Source organism: Drosophila tropicalis, unplaced genomic scaffold (assembly GCF_018151085.1).
Source record: "Drosophila tropicalis isolate 14030-0801.00 unplaced genomic scaffold, ASM1815108v1 contig_845, whole genome shotgun sequence".
NCBI classification, from domain to species: Eukaryota; Metazoa; Arthropoda; class Insecta; order Diptera; family Drosophilidae; genus Drosophila; species Drosophila tropicalis.
This window is the reverse complement of record NW_027173338.1, coordinates 9,752,628-9,768,425: the sequence shown is the minus strand read 5'-3', so window position 1 is coordinate 9,768,425 and position 15,798 is coordinate 9,752,628. Positions and strand designations below refer to the sequence as shown.

The following is a 15,798-nucleotide window of genomic DNA, read 5'->3' as shown; positions in this document are numbered from 1 at the left end:
GGTTTCTGTGTTGGCCTTTGACTTTGGGCCTTTAAAAACTTGAAAATCAATTAAGGTCATGCCACAGTAGAAATTTTACTACTTAAATTTCAACTACTACTATCGCCTGCAAGTGCCTTAATTCGGTTCATTCATTAATGCGAATGTTGTCATACCATGACTAGTGGGCGTGAAAAGGGGTGGATGTGGGGGATGGCACAAACACACACACACACGCATGTGGCACACATAACGTAGACAAGTATAACAAATGACAGACATTGTTATTGTCTGCCACAGCAGAATGAATGACTCATGTACGAGTGTATAAAGAATTTTCAATGATTTAGCACAAGCTTGATACAACAATAAAGACCAACAACAGCTGGTTACGCCCAAAAAAATAATAAACAAAAGCTTCCAAAAAACAAAAAAAAAAAAAAAGGAATCGCAATCGTTAAAAGGGAAGGAAAGCCAAATTCTACAGTGGTTCAAATTTTACCAAAGAACTAAACACACAAGATGTAGTATGGTCTTTTACGAACTATTGATAATCTATTGATAACAAGATTTACAAATTCAAATATCAAATACTTTGTTCTATAAAATAAGTGATATAAATAGAAATTGCGATATTGTCATGGTTTGTATCTTCGATCTCTATAGCTCCCATAGACCCAAATTAGTTGTGGAATACTATGAAAAAAACATTTTAAAGTTTATATTTATTAACTTATAATTTCTTGTTGCATATATCACGATTTGTAGTTTTGTCAGGTAAATTCCTCTTTTTCATCAGTTGGACTTGAACTTGTATTAACTTATCTATTCCAGTGAGTAAAGTTCAAACCACATTTTATCTTCTTTACAAGAAATTTATAATGATTTTTAGGAAAAAACAAAACAATTGATTAAATATTCGTCAAACTGACTAGTTTTGATACCAAAATTGACTCAATATTAAACCACTGTGCCTAGTCGGATAGGGCAACGCATCATTCAAACTATAGTTCAAATACGTGTGTCTGTGTGTGTGTGTGTGTGTGTACAGAATGAGTAAGCTCACAGACCAAACCATCTGTTATAGATACAGATGCAGATTAATTTAGACATTGCCGCATTTGATGAATCCATGGGGAGACTTCTACATTGTCCTCATCGTCGTCGACGACAAATTGCCAAGAATGTGAACGTACGAAATCAACAAAAACTACATAGAAACGGTCACAGAACAAATAACCGCGTATTGGTCGGTTGGTATCACATATCACATTCTCGGTTAACCAATTTAATTAATCTTTTCATGATGATCCCGAAAAGACAAAGCCCAGCCATCATTAGCATCATCATAATCATGATTCGAGCACTTAATTATCTTCAATTGGAATTGGGTTTAGTTCATTTATAATTTTTGTTTATTTTAATTAGTTCAATTTTAGAAATTGTTTGGCAATGCGGTAAAATTTTGTAAATCAATATTGAAGCAATTAATTAGACAAGCAGCAGAATGTTGATTATATCCCAAAACCAATGAGTAAACAATTCGAAGTTTCAATACTCTTTAGAAGGAAGAGTCAATTGTAAATGCTTGGCATTTAAAGCATTTTCCTCTTAAAATATATGCCCTAGTTTTTCCGACAAGCTTAATAAATGGAGGGCAATAAAAAATTGGCTTAGATCAATCATTTTGGCTAATTGCAAACAATCTTCTCCGATAAGTTGCAAAGCTCTCCATTGGAAGAGCATATAAAACCAATTTGGTTTCATGGTAAATAGGTTTTTGGGGTGAACCGCACTAACTAAGCTAGTTAGTAGATAATAATAATTAATGTATTTGTGCATTGTCTGTTTATTTTGCCTACAAGATTATGTTGCAATATTTAAATGGTTTCGATTGAATTTGATAAATTTTCATAGCAACTCCGTGTGACCTTAACTGTTAACATTTTTGGGGTTTTGGTTAGTGAGAGGAAGTTTTTTGTAACCAAATGTAACCAAAAATTAAATAATATAGAAAATAATTTTGCTAAACCTAACTAACAGCTCGCGACGAGGAAGCCAACAATGTTACCCATCTGGCTTGTTATATAGAAGAAGCTCATGATCATGATGATGATGATGATGATGCTACCACACACATTTTGCTACCAAACAATTTGCAATTGTTGCTGAGGCGGCCGCAATTTGGTCTTGGCATGGCACACATTTCCATCGTCATCTCCAACATCCATTTCCATCTTGGAGCTCGACGAGAGGCAAATGAATTCGCTACTTGCGTAACATTTGCAGTTGCCACAATCACTAAAATTACTTCAGATACTTGGAAAAGACAGAGAGAGCACACGACGGAGTGAGACAGACTAACAGAGACAGTCAGGGAGATAGTTGTATCCCATACGAGATACAAGTAAGTTTTTCAATTAACCTCTCGGGTCAAACTCTCACCGAGACAGCGTAATGTTTAGATATCATGGTATTTGCTTAGATATATATGTGTGTACATCTCAATTTCTTTTTTTTAGGTCAATAAACACTATTTATAATACCATCAAAACAATACCTAATTATGAAATTTTGTTGAATTAAAGTAAATGAAAGTTGACTGTTTGAGAAAAGATCTGTTGATCGTCCCAAAGGATCACGAGCTGTAAACATTATTAGTTTTATGTCTAACAATTAAAATAATAATTTGACATTTTTGGTGAGAAAATTTGTGATACTTAGGCTTAGTCAATTAAAACTCTATGAGGCAATTATGAGGAGAGAAAGAAAATCTTTCATTTCCATGGAAGTTTTGGGCAATTAACCAAACACTTTAGATTACCATGGTTAATGTACCATCAAGAGAATTCCAGGAAATTATCTAAGTCATGAAATGTGTAAAGCTGAGAACATAAGAAGTTTACAAACCTTTCTATATACAGTTACCTGTTCATAGTTCTAAGAGATCGAATAAGAAAGAAAATAATTTGCCTTTGACCATTTGCAATCTGTTATCCTGGACAATTCAGATGAAATTGTTAACTTTTGGTAATAGCTAGGGCAAAAGTAATTTGTTGACAATTTTAAGATTGAAAATACTTACCAAAGTCAAACCGAACAAAAAGTTTTTAGAAGCCAAGATTAACTTTTTATATGGCGGTTTGAAAAGTTCCTCTTCAAAGCGCCTTTACTATATACATATATGAGTGCTTGGAGAAACATCAACGAATTGGAAAATAAGTAAAATATTATTGACATAAGTACTTGGAGTCTTATTAACAGCAAATATGTAAGACAAATTTCATTGGCATTAAGGCTTAAAGCCAAAAGCTAAATAATTTGTCAATTGCCTATTCAAATTTAGTTGGCTTAGACTTGAGCTAAAGCATCATCTATTCTCCCAGAGTTGATTCAATTTTAAAGCCACAAAGTTTAGACACAAATTCTTGTTTGTCTTGCCTAAGGGACAAAAGAGAGAGATAGAGAGATAGAGAAAGAGAGAAAAAAGAACCCAAAATCCCAGAATTATGTATGTATTTGATTATGCCCCATGTCGTGTCTCATATTCAGTTTGCAATTCTTTATGAAAGTTCAATGGTTTTCGGATTGGAGTGTGAGTTTATTTTTCGTTTATCCATTCTGTCTGCCGACTACAGAATAAAAAATAAAAAAAATATTTTCTTGTATTTTTACTTTCAAGCGTGCATAGACTTTTAATTGAATTTTGTTGTTCTTGTTTGGGCTTCGGTCAGTTTATTTGGTCGTCGATTTTGAGGTCGTCTGGGTGTGGTTGTTAGTTTTCTTTCCAAAGTTCTTTAAACTTATATGAAGAAATGAAGTTTCGATTGCATTCACTTGATAAGTTTTCCAAATTCTTTATTTTCATTTCGAGTTTTTTAGCAGAGACATTGTTATAGAATGGGTGAAAACTAAATTTGATACGTTCCAATTACTAAATTATGCACTTAGGAGAGCTCTCTGGCTTGATGTTGAAACGCATTCAGCTGGAAGACTGAACAACATGCCACAGAGGAGATGAGAAACAAAATGAGAAAAAAATGGAGAAAAGAAGAAATGGCAACACGAAGATTAAAGAAATATTGCCACAAAACCAAATAATGGTTAAGGTCGAGCGATTTAGGGGGAAAAAAAAACAGAAATAAAACAAATTAAGCAAAAGAAAGACAAGACACGAATGTGAGAGTGAAACCAATAAAGTTAAAGCTAAACGAAAATAAATAAATTTCACTAATTACCAAATGAAATTTTTCAAAAATGAAAATATGGCCCGCTAAATGCTTAAGAGCATGGTCGTAGAAAGAAATATGGATAAGGGGGGTGTGAATGCAGTTTTAATCTAAAGACAATAATCATCTGCTTATTATTATCTCAAATATTAAGAATTCCCGCTTATTCATCTTCTTCATTTGCTGGCAAATTGGGAAGTTCATCTGGTTCTCCCTTTTCGGAGGCGATTCCGGCCAACATTTGTTGGGTTTCCTTGGCCAGATTAACCAAAGTTCCCAAGTCGCTTTCAAGTGTCTCAATACGTTGCCGCTGCAGACCCATGATTCTTAGATAACGCTTATTCTCTTCACCACGGGCTACCGCCAGATTTTCCCAGTAGGTGGCGTCTTTCTCGATCTTGGCCGAGGCTCGCTTCAGACCCTTTTGAAGTATCAAAATAAGATTTACCAGATTGCGTAGAGTACAACGATGCGCTTTTGGTTTATCCACATCAATGGAAGAGTTTTCATTGATTGAAACTGGGGCAATTGGTTTCATTTCGATCGATTCGTTGTCCATTGTGAATGATGGGGAAATATTTATGTATACTAATGTCGATTATATATATCTAGTCGTTACGGAGTATATGAGAATAATGTGGCAATGATATGGTGATTTTACATTGTTTCAGTTTTCAGTTGGCCATTTTGAAGGATAAACACAAGACGACTGTGAGCTCTCTTGGTTATGGGACAACAAAAGGCTATTTTGTGGCCAAGGAAAAGGAGTTTAAGCCAAAAGCATTGCGCATGATGTGTGGTTTACCATATCCCTTTTCTTTCTTGCTCTTTGCCGTAACATTGTTAGAAGTTCATTTCTCTCCAACTCTCTCTCTCTCTCTGTCTCTCGGTTTTGGGGAATTTTCGTTTGATTTTGCTGCGTATCCTGCATTGTCCTCAACCATGTGTAACTTAATTAGTTTCATTGTTTGGACAGCATATTGAGGCCAGAATTTATGGCCACTGATTGGCTGGGATAAATACACACACACACACACACACGAGACCAAGCAATAAGGAAGGTAATCGGCTTACTTCTATATTAATATAGTTCATATTCCAGTTCCATCGGATAGTATCAAAATCACATTAAATTCTCTTGTAGTCACTTTGTTTCATTATTTTCATATTAATTTCTTGTTAATCTTAATTAGATGGGTATAAATCAAAGTTTATCTTTCATATACATAATATAAATGATTTATTAGACTCAAATTCCTTAATATGAAAATTGAAAAAGTTTTTTGCCCTCACCCACACACACACACACTCACTTCTAATTTATTACATTCTATAAATAGAAGTCTCTAGAGAAATTTCAGAGACATCTCAGTTGCCAACTGCAGACGTCATTCGATTGAGAAATCAGATTCTTGTTCTTGGTATTTGCAACTTAAATTACAAATTGCCATTGAATAGAGAGCGTTTCATATTTGTGACATTTATATATCAAGCAGCAGGCCATAATCGAGTTTGTTACACTTAATGACGACAGTTAAATAACTGTAAGTCTTATGTTACCATTTACTTCTGAGTTCAATCTGTTTCTTAGCCACAAGCAATCTTTTGACAGAAATATTAGAAGATTTTTAGATCAGCTAAAGTTACTAGGAGTCAAGGTGATGCCTATCTTCATTGGCTAAGAACAAATTTGATGTTAATAATATATCAAAATTTGATATTAGGAAACTGTAATAACCATCGAGTCGTCATTTTTCTTGTAGTTTGTCAAATTCATGTCATTAGTCAATCAACAAAGCCAAAAAAAATAACTTGCAAGAAAAACCCCCAAGCAATAAAAAGTGGAGCAACAAGTTGCTTTAAATGGTTTCAATTTTTGTTTTTTTTTGTTGGTTTTCCTTCAGATGAACAAAAGTAAAGTTCAATGGTATTTTACCTCTTTTTGGTTCCCCTCTCTGTGTCTCGTTTGCTCCATGAGATACCCAAAAATAGATAAGTTTTTTGAGGAGAAACAAAAAAACCAATGTAGTTCAACGTCATTTAATGGCATTGGTCGTTGGGGTCACTCGAAATTGAAAATCAAAGCCAGCGAGCAAAATGCGATTTATGTTAAGATTCATTTTGAGCATCATAAAGACACAGGTTGATTGCTTGGCCAGTCGGTTTCTTAGCCTTGTGGTGTGGGTTAATTAAAGTTACCTCTTTGTAGGATGATTTTATCGTTAAACATAACATTTATTTTGGATTCCCTTGGCATCTTTAGGTCATTCCATAAAACACCTTTTCTTAATATACTAAACTCAAAGTAAGGCAATTGAAAGTTGCAGCATTTGGATTACCTTTAATCTCTTTGAGAGAGTTAGGAGTGGGTTAAATGTTGGGCGTGTTGCAATTTCTCTGCATTTGATTAACTGACTTATCCTTTGGCAACTAAGTTAAGTGAAACGAATTAAACTTTCTATGGTAAATTTAATGGAAAACTCCACGCGAACTTTGGCTTTGGAAAATTTAAACCAATTTGTTTTTTACTTTTATTAATAAACTTTCCCTCGGGCGCCAAATTTTAATTAAAACTTATGAATTGAATTCATGTTTGTGCATTGCAATCAATTTTACACTTCAGAAACCAGAGATTTAATGCAGCTAAGCGAAGCGAATTAATTCAATGCATTAAATATAAAACAAGAGAGAATTCTAATTTGTCAGTAATAAAAGTATTTACCTTTTCATAATAAAATAAAGTAAAACTTACATTTGATTCAGGTCAACTCTTACACTTATTGACCATTGAAAGCATTTCTAGCTGAAGAAGTTTCAATAAGCCTCAATCCCTTGGGTTTCTTGGCCATTGACAAATGATGCAACGAAGCCCGAAGTAAATTTCGAATTTCTATGCTTCAAACATTGACCCATTTTTGCCTTCTTCTGTGCCTCTTTCACTTTTGGGTCAGGCTTTAATAGCGGCCTGACTCGATTATTAATTGCCTCTTGCATTGAATCTATTTGTCATGCCCTTTTTGGTCTTACTTTTTTTTCGTTTGTCGGAAAGTGTTTTCGTGGGGGTCGACAGAGGGGTGAGAGTGCTCTTAACTCTGATTTATGTGCGCCTATTGAATGATCCAAAGGGGATGCTATTGCCGCTGACTTTGGCAGTATTTTTTGGGTTTTCATACCTCGTGAATAAAAGGGAACAATGGAGGAGTGTATAAATGGGAAGAAAGCAATTTGTCAGGAAAAAGCGGAAAGATATTTTAATTATTAACTCCGATATGAGAATGTCTAGAGTTTATTGAGTCTAACTGACGAATGCAAGGCACTTTCCAACTAAAGTTCAGACTAAAGCTAAAGCAAGGTTACAGTTTGTAGCCATTTTCCACAGCATCCCAAAAGTCTATCTCATGTGAGAAGAATTTTCTTCCATTGAGTGTTGTTCTACTCTGCGTATGCGTGTTTTTAATTTTAAGTGGACCTTTTTCTCTGCCAGTTCAGCTGCTCCCTTCTCTAGCTTCTTGGGTGAGTTTCAAATTCGCCAAAGCATTTCGGATTTGCTTTTCCTTTTTGTTTGATTTACATGGCAAACGTGTCGTCTTTTAGCGTCATCTTTAAACGCATTTTTATCGCTTTTATCGCCACGCCCCTGCTCCTATGCGTACCTTTCCTCCCACCAGCACCACCACTTGCCATTTCTTTAGCTTTCATTTTGGCACATTCATTTGATATGCAAGATTTCACTTGACAGCAGCTTTTGCACACTTTTTTATTTTAGTACATTTAGAGCGCTTTTCTTTGCCATGCGTTTTGCATTGTTAAATTATTTAAAACGCTCTCAAGTGTCGAATTATGTGACAAGCAGAGAGTACAAAAGCATTTCAATAGACTGCCGTTGAGTGTGTTATTTTGCTTCAAATAGATTTCTATGGAAGAGATCTCAGGGTTATTTGCGTCTGCAGCCATTAAGCGCTGTTTGTTTGCTTCCATTATGATTTGGAGGCATGCGAAACGCATTTGAATTTGAAGTAAAAGAATATGTTTTGAAGGTTGCAAATGGAATACATTGCATGCATTGAAATATCAGTGAACAATACTCGGTACAAATTGACATAATCCTGTCTTAGTGGAAGGCTCTTTGCGCAAATTGGTTAGTACCTGCTTTTGGTAACCTTCTAGGCGAAGTGGGTTAGTGATTCAGGGACTCCGATAGACTAGTCGATGTTCATTGCCAAATGTATCTCTTAGAAAAGTGTGTGAGTTAAAGATTCAGCTCAATCGAGATTTCAAAATTCTGGTTCACTCAAAATAGTCAAAGAAGAAGTAGATGATTGATAGGCTCGCACCACTAAAATGTGCTGTCGATAATACCTTTTGAAGGTTTTTCATGGACCTAAGATACATAGGTGCAAAGAAAGTTGTTTTGGGACAGTCTAATGAAGAAAAGTTCTTCTATAGTTAGCTTAGAAACAACACGAAACAAAGGTTATTCTTGTACATTTAAACAAAACACAAACTTTTATATTCACAATGTTTAACTGGGTCAGGCATTTCGTAACATATGCAGTTTATAGATTATAAATCTTAAAGTACATAGCTGCAACCAAACAAAAACCTATAAATGAATGTATGTATGTATGTGTATTTGTATGTGTGTATATGTTGTATTGTCCCATAAAGCAGCCAGGATACTTCTCTGAACTTCTCCTTTTAACACCGAAAGCAAGCAAATGCTTTCGCTTCAGTTGAGTTATGACCGCATTGGGGGCGACGACATCATCCGAGAGGACGCGTCGCCAATGTGGCGCAGATTAAAGAAATAAATTAAAACACTTTTCTTCTTTATTTTGTTTTGTGTGTGTGCTTTTAGGTGGAAAATCGAGCATTGCGGCTACGTGAGGTGGCCACAGCCATGCAGCAATATCAGGACGAGTCGTCGTCGGGCGCTTCAACAGCCCGACAATGGGCTTCAGCTGGTAACACGCCAGTTCGGGTACTGGGCGGAGGAGTTTCTGCCGTTGGAGGCAGCGGGGCCGATGATCCTGGTGGCAATGTTATACTAATCGGTTCGGTGAAGGACTTTGAGCGAAATGCTGTGCACGGCTTAAAATTAAATGGGATTGTGGCTCTGGAAGATACGTCACAGGTAAGTCGGATTATTGCGTGGATAAATCATTATTAAGGGGGGCGAGGTCAGACAAGGGTCAACTCAAATGGCTATGCGGTAATCTTAATAAAGGGTTACTCAAACACTGATTTGATTGGCTAAGAAAATAATCCCTTTCATTATCGATAAACTAAAAATTTGGTGGCTAAAATTAGAATGAGTTGCCTTTCAAGATTTTCAATCAAAAGATAACCAACTAATGTTTATGATATCACAGGGTAATAGCGGAACTGGTGGTCCTTCAGGCGGTCGTTTACCCATGGCACCAAGTGCCCGTGGAGCCGGTGAAGTAGAATACTTCGATGAGGCCGGCTATATACGTGCTGGAGCATTGCGCAACGGGGAAGATCCTTATATCAGAAATCGTTTCAATCAAGAGGCCAGCGATGCTTTACCGAGTAATCGAGAGATTCCCGATACAAGAAACCCCATGTAAGTATAGAAAGTTCTTAGGTCTTTGTACAGCGAGTGTAACGAAAAGAAATTATCTATAGGTGTCGCACCAAAAAGTTCCGTAATGATCTGCCAGAGACGAGTGTTATCATTACCTTCCACAATGAGGCCCGATCCACCCTGTTGCGCACCATCGTTAGTGTGCTAAATCGTAGTCCCGAGCATTTGATTCGGGAAATTGTACTTGTTGATGATTACAGTGATCATCGTAAGTATATTTGAAACATTATTCATTATTCAGACACTCATTATTCGTTTTGAAACAAGCTGAGGACGGTTTGGAGTTGGCCAAAATCGATAAGGTTCGCATTATCCGCAATGACAAGCGCGAAGGTCTAGTCCGATCACGTGTACGCGGCGCTGATGCTGCTGTTAGTAGTGTCCTGACCTTCCTCGACAGTCATGTGGAGTGCAATGAGCAGTGGCTAGAGCCTCTGCTGGAGCGAGTACGCGAAGATCCTACACGAGTGGTTTGTCCCGTCATCGATGTGATCAGCATGGATAACTTCCAGTACATAGGAGCCTCGGCGGACTTGCGTGGTGGCTTTGATTGGAATCTGATCTTTAAATGGGAGTATTTAAGTCCAGCGGAAAGATCTGTTCGCCACAATGATCCAACTACTGCCATTAGGACACCCATGATAGCTGGCGGGTTGTTTGTCATCGATAAGGCGTACTTCAACAAACTGGGAAAATACGACATGAAAATGGATGTCTGGGGTGGCGAAAACCTGGAGATTTCATTCCGTGTGTGGCAATGTGGCGGAAGTCTGGAAATTATTCCATGCAGTCGGGTGGGACATGTTTTTCGCAAACGCCATCCTTACACATTCCCTGGGGGCAGTGGAAATGTTTTCGCACGGAATACACGAAGAGCTGCGGAAGTTTGGATGGATGACTATAAACAACACTATTATAATGCTGTGCCATTGGCCAAAAATATTCCATTTGGCAAGTAAGTAAAGGGGGTGGGAGAGAAAGAAGCGAGAAAGAGAAACTAACAGAGTTCAGCAAAAGAACGACCAGCTAACTTATGTGTGTGCTCATTGTTTTCTTTTTTCCTCTCTCCTTTTTCACATTTCACAGCATTGACGACCGGCTGGCTTTAAAGGAGAAACTGCATTGCAAACCATTTAAATGGTACCTGGAGAATGTTTATCCTGACCTACAGGCACCTGAGCCACAGGAGATTGGACAGTTTCGTCAGGATGGTACCGAATGCTTGGATACAATGGGCCATTTAATCGATGGCACTGTTGGTGAGTACAAAACTCTTTAGTTGTTTTGACCTTAAAAATTGTTTACAAAGTGGAAAAGTTTGGTATAAGAAACAAAATTTTCAATTCCATTTGATTTCTTTGTTTTTAAGCTTATCCAATTCAGTGAGTTTAATAGTTGTTGATTCTTTTTACTATTGCAAAACATCTAATTTTATAATTGAAAATTACACTACTAAGTAGCAGCTTATAGCTTCAGTTCTCACAGCAACTGACTTAGCCTTTGCATACAGTTAAGTGTCAGTTAGTTAAAGAGATTAGTCTGTCAGTGAAAGGTACGTTTTGGAGCCAGTTGCTGTCTCAGCCATCAGCTTAGCAACCGACTATGCATTTACAAAAATAATTAATATGGGTCCCTAGCAATCCCGGGGCTATCATAGAAAACATTTGAAAGCAGCTAAATTTGTGCAGTAACTGACTGCGCTTTGCAGTGAACTGAATAGACATGTAAAGGAATAAGGAAAGAAATTTGAGTTGCCAACCCTTTTTTAAAGCTAGATTAAGTTAATAAGGACGTAACAACTCTGGGCATCATTAAACGCCAATCTACTTTAACAGCTTAAGCTTCAGTGTAAGAGAAGACGAAACTATATATTTCATTTTATTTCTTTTTTTCCTTCAGGCATTTTCCCTTGCCACAATACGGGCGGCAATCAGGAATGGGCTTACTCGAAACGTGGAGAAATCAAACACGACGATCTCTGCTTAACACTCGTCCAATTCTCCCGTGGATCTCAGGTGGTGCTGAAGTCATGCGACGATTCGGAGAATCAACGTTGGAATATGCGCGAAGGAGGCCTAGTGCGACATAACAAGATCAATGTGTGCCTCGACTCCAGGGATCACACTCAACAGGGAATCAGTGCACAACGCTGCAACTCGGCTCTATCCACACAGCGTTGGTCCTTTACCAAATATGCGTGAGAGAAAAACTGATCAACTGAAGCTTAAAGCCGTCTAATTAGTTTCAAAAATGAATTGGAAAACTGAGCGAAGTATAAGAAGCGAGGGAAATTCAGAGGAAAAGGAAGAGCTGCGGTCGTGATATTTGTGCAAGTTTACTTACATAGGTAAACTATCTTCTCAGTACTCTATTGATAAATGTGGATTCTATATGTGTACGTATATGGAAGTATGTATGTATGTGTAATGATTTAACTTGTTAATTTGTTGCTGAACATAACACAAACAAACACACACACACACACACACACAGCCACAAAGTACATTTCAAACATATACTATCTATAGGATATATGTATGTACGTGTATATATATTCAATGACTATATATATTTAGTTAGGTCCTCATTTTACAATTTTTCCAAAAAGCAAAAACTTAAACAATTCTTAATTTTTGGATTAGTCATTGGGTTCAACTACAATATTATATTATTTAGTTAAATTTTAAGGCGGGGATTAAATCGTTTCATCTTTTGATTGTTATATAAACACACACACATATATATATATAAATCTATATCTTTTCAATCGCGAGGGGGGTTAAAGACATACAAAAAATGTACTTAGACTGATTAATTTTTTGTATACATATGTAAAAAAGAAAAACAAATATATAAACACAAATGAGAAAAAAACTTCACTTTCAATAACTTGCATTCCCTTTGCAACAGAGAAATCCTAATTCCATTATTGGCGAGGTGTGTTAAGAACATTCCAAAATACCATTAGAGTAATTGACAACATTGTAAGAAATACTTCAGTTTTAAGGATTGATGAAACAGATCCTTTACTCAGTGTCCAAACAGAAAGCGCTTCCAATCCTAAAGTAAATAACAGGTCATATAAAAGTCAAGCGAACTTTATTTTGATTAATGATTACTTGTTATCAGTTATCTAATGATTACACCTCGTCTAACTTACATTCCTCAAGTCAATTACCTACTAGAACTACCTTCTTTTCCTCACACAACAAATCCAGCTCATGCTCAGAGTCTTCTCAAATGCAAAATGTACTTAAACAAATACCAACATTGAATGTTATCATTAGTTTTAGTTACCCTACATTTAAGTCAAATCATTTTAAAACTAAATGTGTATATATCAAATATGATTTTGACAAAAAACCAACAACAAAAGCCAGTCAAATGCAAAAGAAAACAAAGACGAAAAACAAAAAAGAACAACAATTGTAATTGAATACTTTTCAATATGCAAATCGAACAATTTTTTATGTGTTACACAATCATTTTGAAAGCATAAATCAATTGCTTTTATCGCTTAGGCGTTCAATTTATATGTATCTCAAAAAGTAATTTTATTTTCTTTACCATTCCATCAACGAATTTTTGTTATGTTCTGTTTTATGTGTAAATTATTTGTATTGAGAGAGAAAAACTATAAAAAAACAAAACAGAAAAGATAAAACCCAAAAAAAAAAGACAAAACCAAATATTGTATGATTGTTTCTAAGTGTACAGTGCGTATACTTAATAATAAATTTAAATGCGATTTTCATTTACATCAAATATAAAAATCCAACAAATGAATAAAAATAAAACGAAAGTAAAAAAAAACCTAAAAAACAACATGAATATTTTCGTGCAAACACTTTTAAGGAAATTTTGCATCAAGTTTTGTGTTGCTATACAAGGCGTATACTTAATATGATTGCGTATCTCTCTCTCTCTGTCTTCGTTCCCGCTGACTGTCATCAAATCTGGTCCAAGTGCTTTGGGTATGTAGGTTAAACGACTTAACTTTCAACTCTAAAAGCATGAGTTGGCAAATTTCTTGCTTTTCTTTTTTTTGAAATGACAGAACCAAAAGATCCTTGCGTCCAACGTCAGTGCCGATGTTTCTATACTCTTTTGGCAACTAGCAGGACTAAATTCTCAAATGTTAGCTTAAGGTTTCTGAAAGCTTTATAGGTAATTTAGGTAAGTTTAAACAGAAAGTCAAATGCTTTACCAAATTGATCAACTTAATATGCTTAGCTAATATTCCCTGTTAACAGGACACAGAGGGAAATGAAAATGTGAGGAAAACTTGGCACATTACGCATATGACACGTTTTCAGCAACAAAAAATCTGAGTTCGTTGCGCTAATTTTGTCATTTTAAAAATGGAAAAAATGTACGACACCATAAACCAGTACAAGCCAAGTTATGGAAAATGCCACTGGCAATGCGTGTGGCAGGTATGTAAGTGTGTGTGTGTATAGAGGAGGTAAACATGCTCAGCATAAAACATGACATAAAATAAAGTGCCATATATGCCTTGTCCTCCTAGGCTTGTGGAGATAAACAAAATTGTGCAAAAAGGATGTTCTAGGAAATAAATTCTCACATTCGAGATGAAATAACAATTTATGGAAAGTTCAATTATAGAAAACTTGAAAAATTCACATGTTATTGGAAAGATCAGAAAGGTCTAAGAAATTGATGACTACAACTCTTATTCAAAAATCTCCTATATTTTCTAGCATTGGTTCCTATTTTTCTATATGTTGTTTAGAGGGGATTCCCAGGCATTTCAAAAGGGATTCTAAATGTCTTTAAAGGAATCTGAGAGGATCTAGATGTAGACATTCATTTAAAATGTCCAACTAGAAAGAGTTTACTATTGTTATTCTCTGTTATGAGTGCTGTTCCAGACATTTTCTTGATGTGGAATATTTCTTTAAGATATTTGAAGATTTTCATTTCCAGAACACGCATTTATTTGAAGTTTTCTATCATCTTTGTGAGAAGAGAAAAAATCATCGTCATAGAAATGCAAGCCGCAATATGTGCAGGCAGCCAGAAGACAAACCGATTTCCGTGTGAAAGCCTTAACGGAAGCAAGGAAACTCGGCTGCGGATATGACAGAGTTGCCACTGTGAAACGACAATGCAGGCGACAAGGTTAAGACCCAGTGACAACATATAGAAGGCAGGTAAATCGTTTATGTGTACCCAATCCCTTTCCACCCCCCAAATGGCCAAGGCGGTGGCTGGTGGGTGCGGTTGTTGTTACCTTCAACCCACTTGGCACTTTGTTTGTCGGCCGACAGGTGAAAAACGTTGTTTTTGTTTTGCCTTTTTGTACCTTATTTAGCAGGTGAGCATGTGCCAGGCATACACAAAAAGCCAACTGGCTGACTTGACTTGACTTTAGCTGAACTGTTTGCTGAGAGACTTCGCATCAGCTCAGCTTGTGACACTCCACCCTCAGATATTATCGGCATTTTTTCCGCTTCCGTAATTCTTATCATGGAGTATCAGCATTGCTTGCTTATGCTGGAGTTAGTTAGCATGATGTGGCATATAGTCAGACAGGAAAGACTAGCTATTCAGAGTGGCTTAAACCTTTTCATTTCAAAAAAGTAATTTAGATACTGAAAAACATATCGTAGACTTTGCTTTCTATATATCGAGATGCAGTTCATCAGAGATTTCTGTATCTATCCAAGCTAAATTGTATTTTATTAATGAGAATAAATTTTGTTTTCTTATAAACTTGCCAAAACTCAAAGGTAAAGGTAAAGTAAAGAGAAATGGTTTCTAATGTTGTTTCATTTTCTTCTCTGAGATGCAAAAAGGAACCGAAGAAGATTTATAGTTGCATCGAATCGAATGTAGCTCAAAGCAAAAAATGCTTTTAAATTATATTTTCATAGAAACGAAAGAACAAAACCCTTTTCCAGAGTAAGCTTCAAATTGAAGCTATCGAAAGTCCATTACTTTCGATGTCCCTGAGTAATA

General features: G+C 36.1%; 1 protein-coding gene across 2 annotated transcripts in view; it reads left to right on the top strand.

Annotated features, from left to right (window-relative positions):
* Positions 1–13,580, top strand: part of Pgant2 (polypeptide N-acetylgalactosaminyltransferase 2) — a 29,027-nt gene extending 15,447 nt beyond the window's left edge. Inside the window, exons 3-8 of one of the 2 annotated variants that reach the window (XM_068294628.1) lie at positions 9,067–9,342; positions 9,581–9,795; positions 9,858–10,024; positions 10,084–10,771; positions 10,903–11,075; positions 11,716–13,580. In XM_068294628.1, coding sequence (XP_068150729.1) covers positions 9,067–9,342; positions 9,581–9,795; positions 9,858–10,024; positions 10,084–10,771; positions 10,903–11,075; positions 11,716–12,017 — 1,821 coding nt within the window. In that variant the 3' untranslated portion in view covers positions 12,018–13,580. The remainder of the gene's footprint in view (positions 1–9,066; positions 9,343–9,580; positions 9,796–9,857; positions 10,025–10,083; positions 10,772–10,902; positions 11,076–11,715) is intronic. The other variant, XM_068294627.1, reaches the window with a different exon arrangement.
* The last annotated feature ends 2,218 nt before the right edge of the window (positions 13,581–15,798 follow it).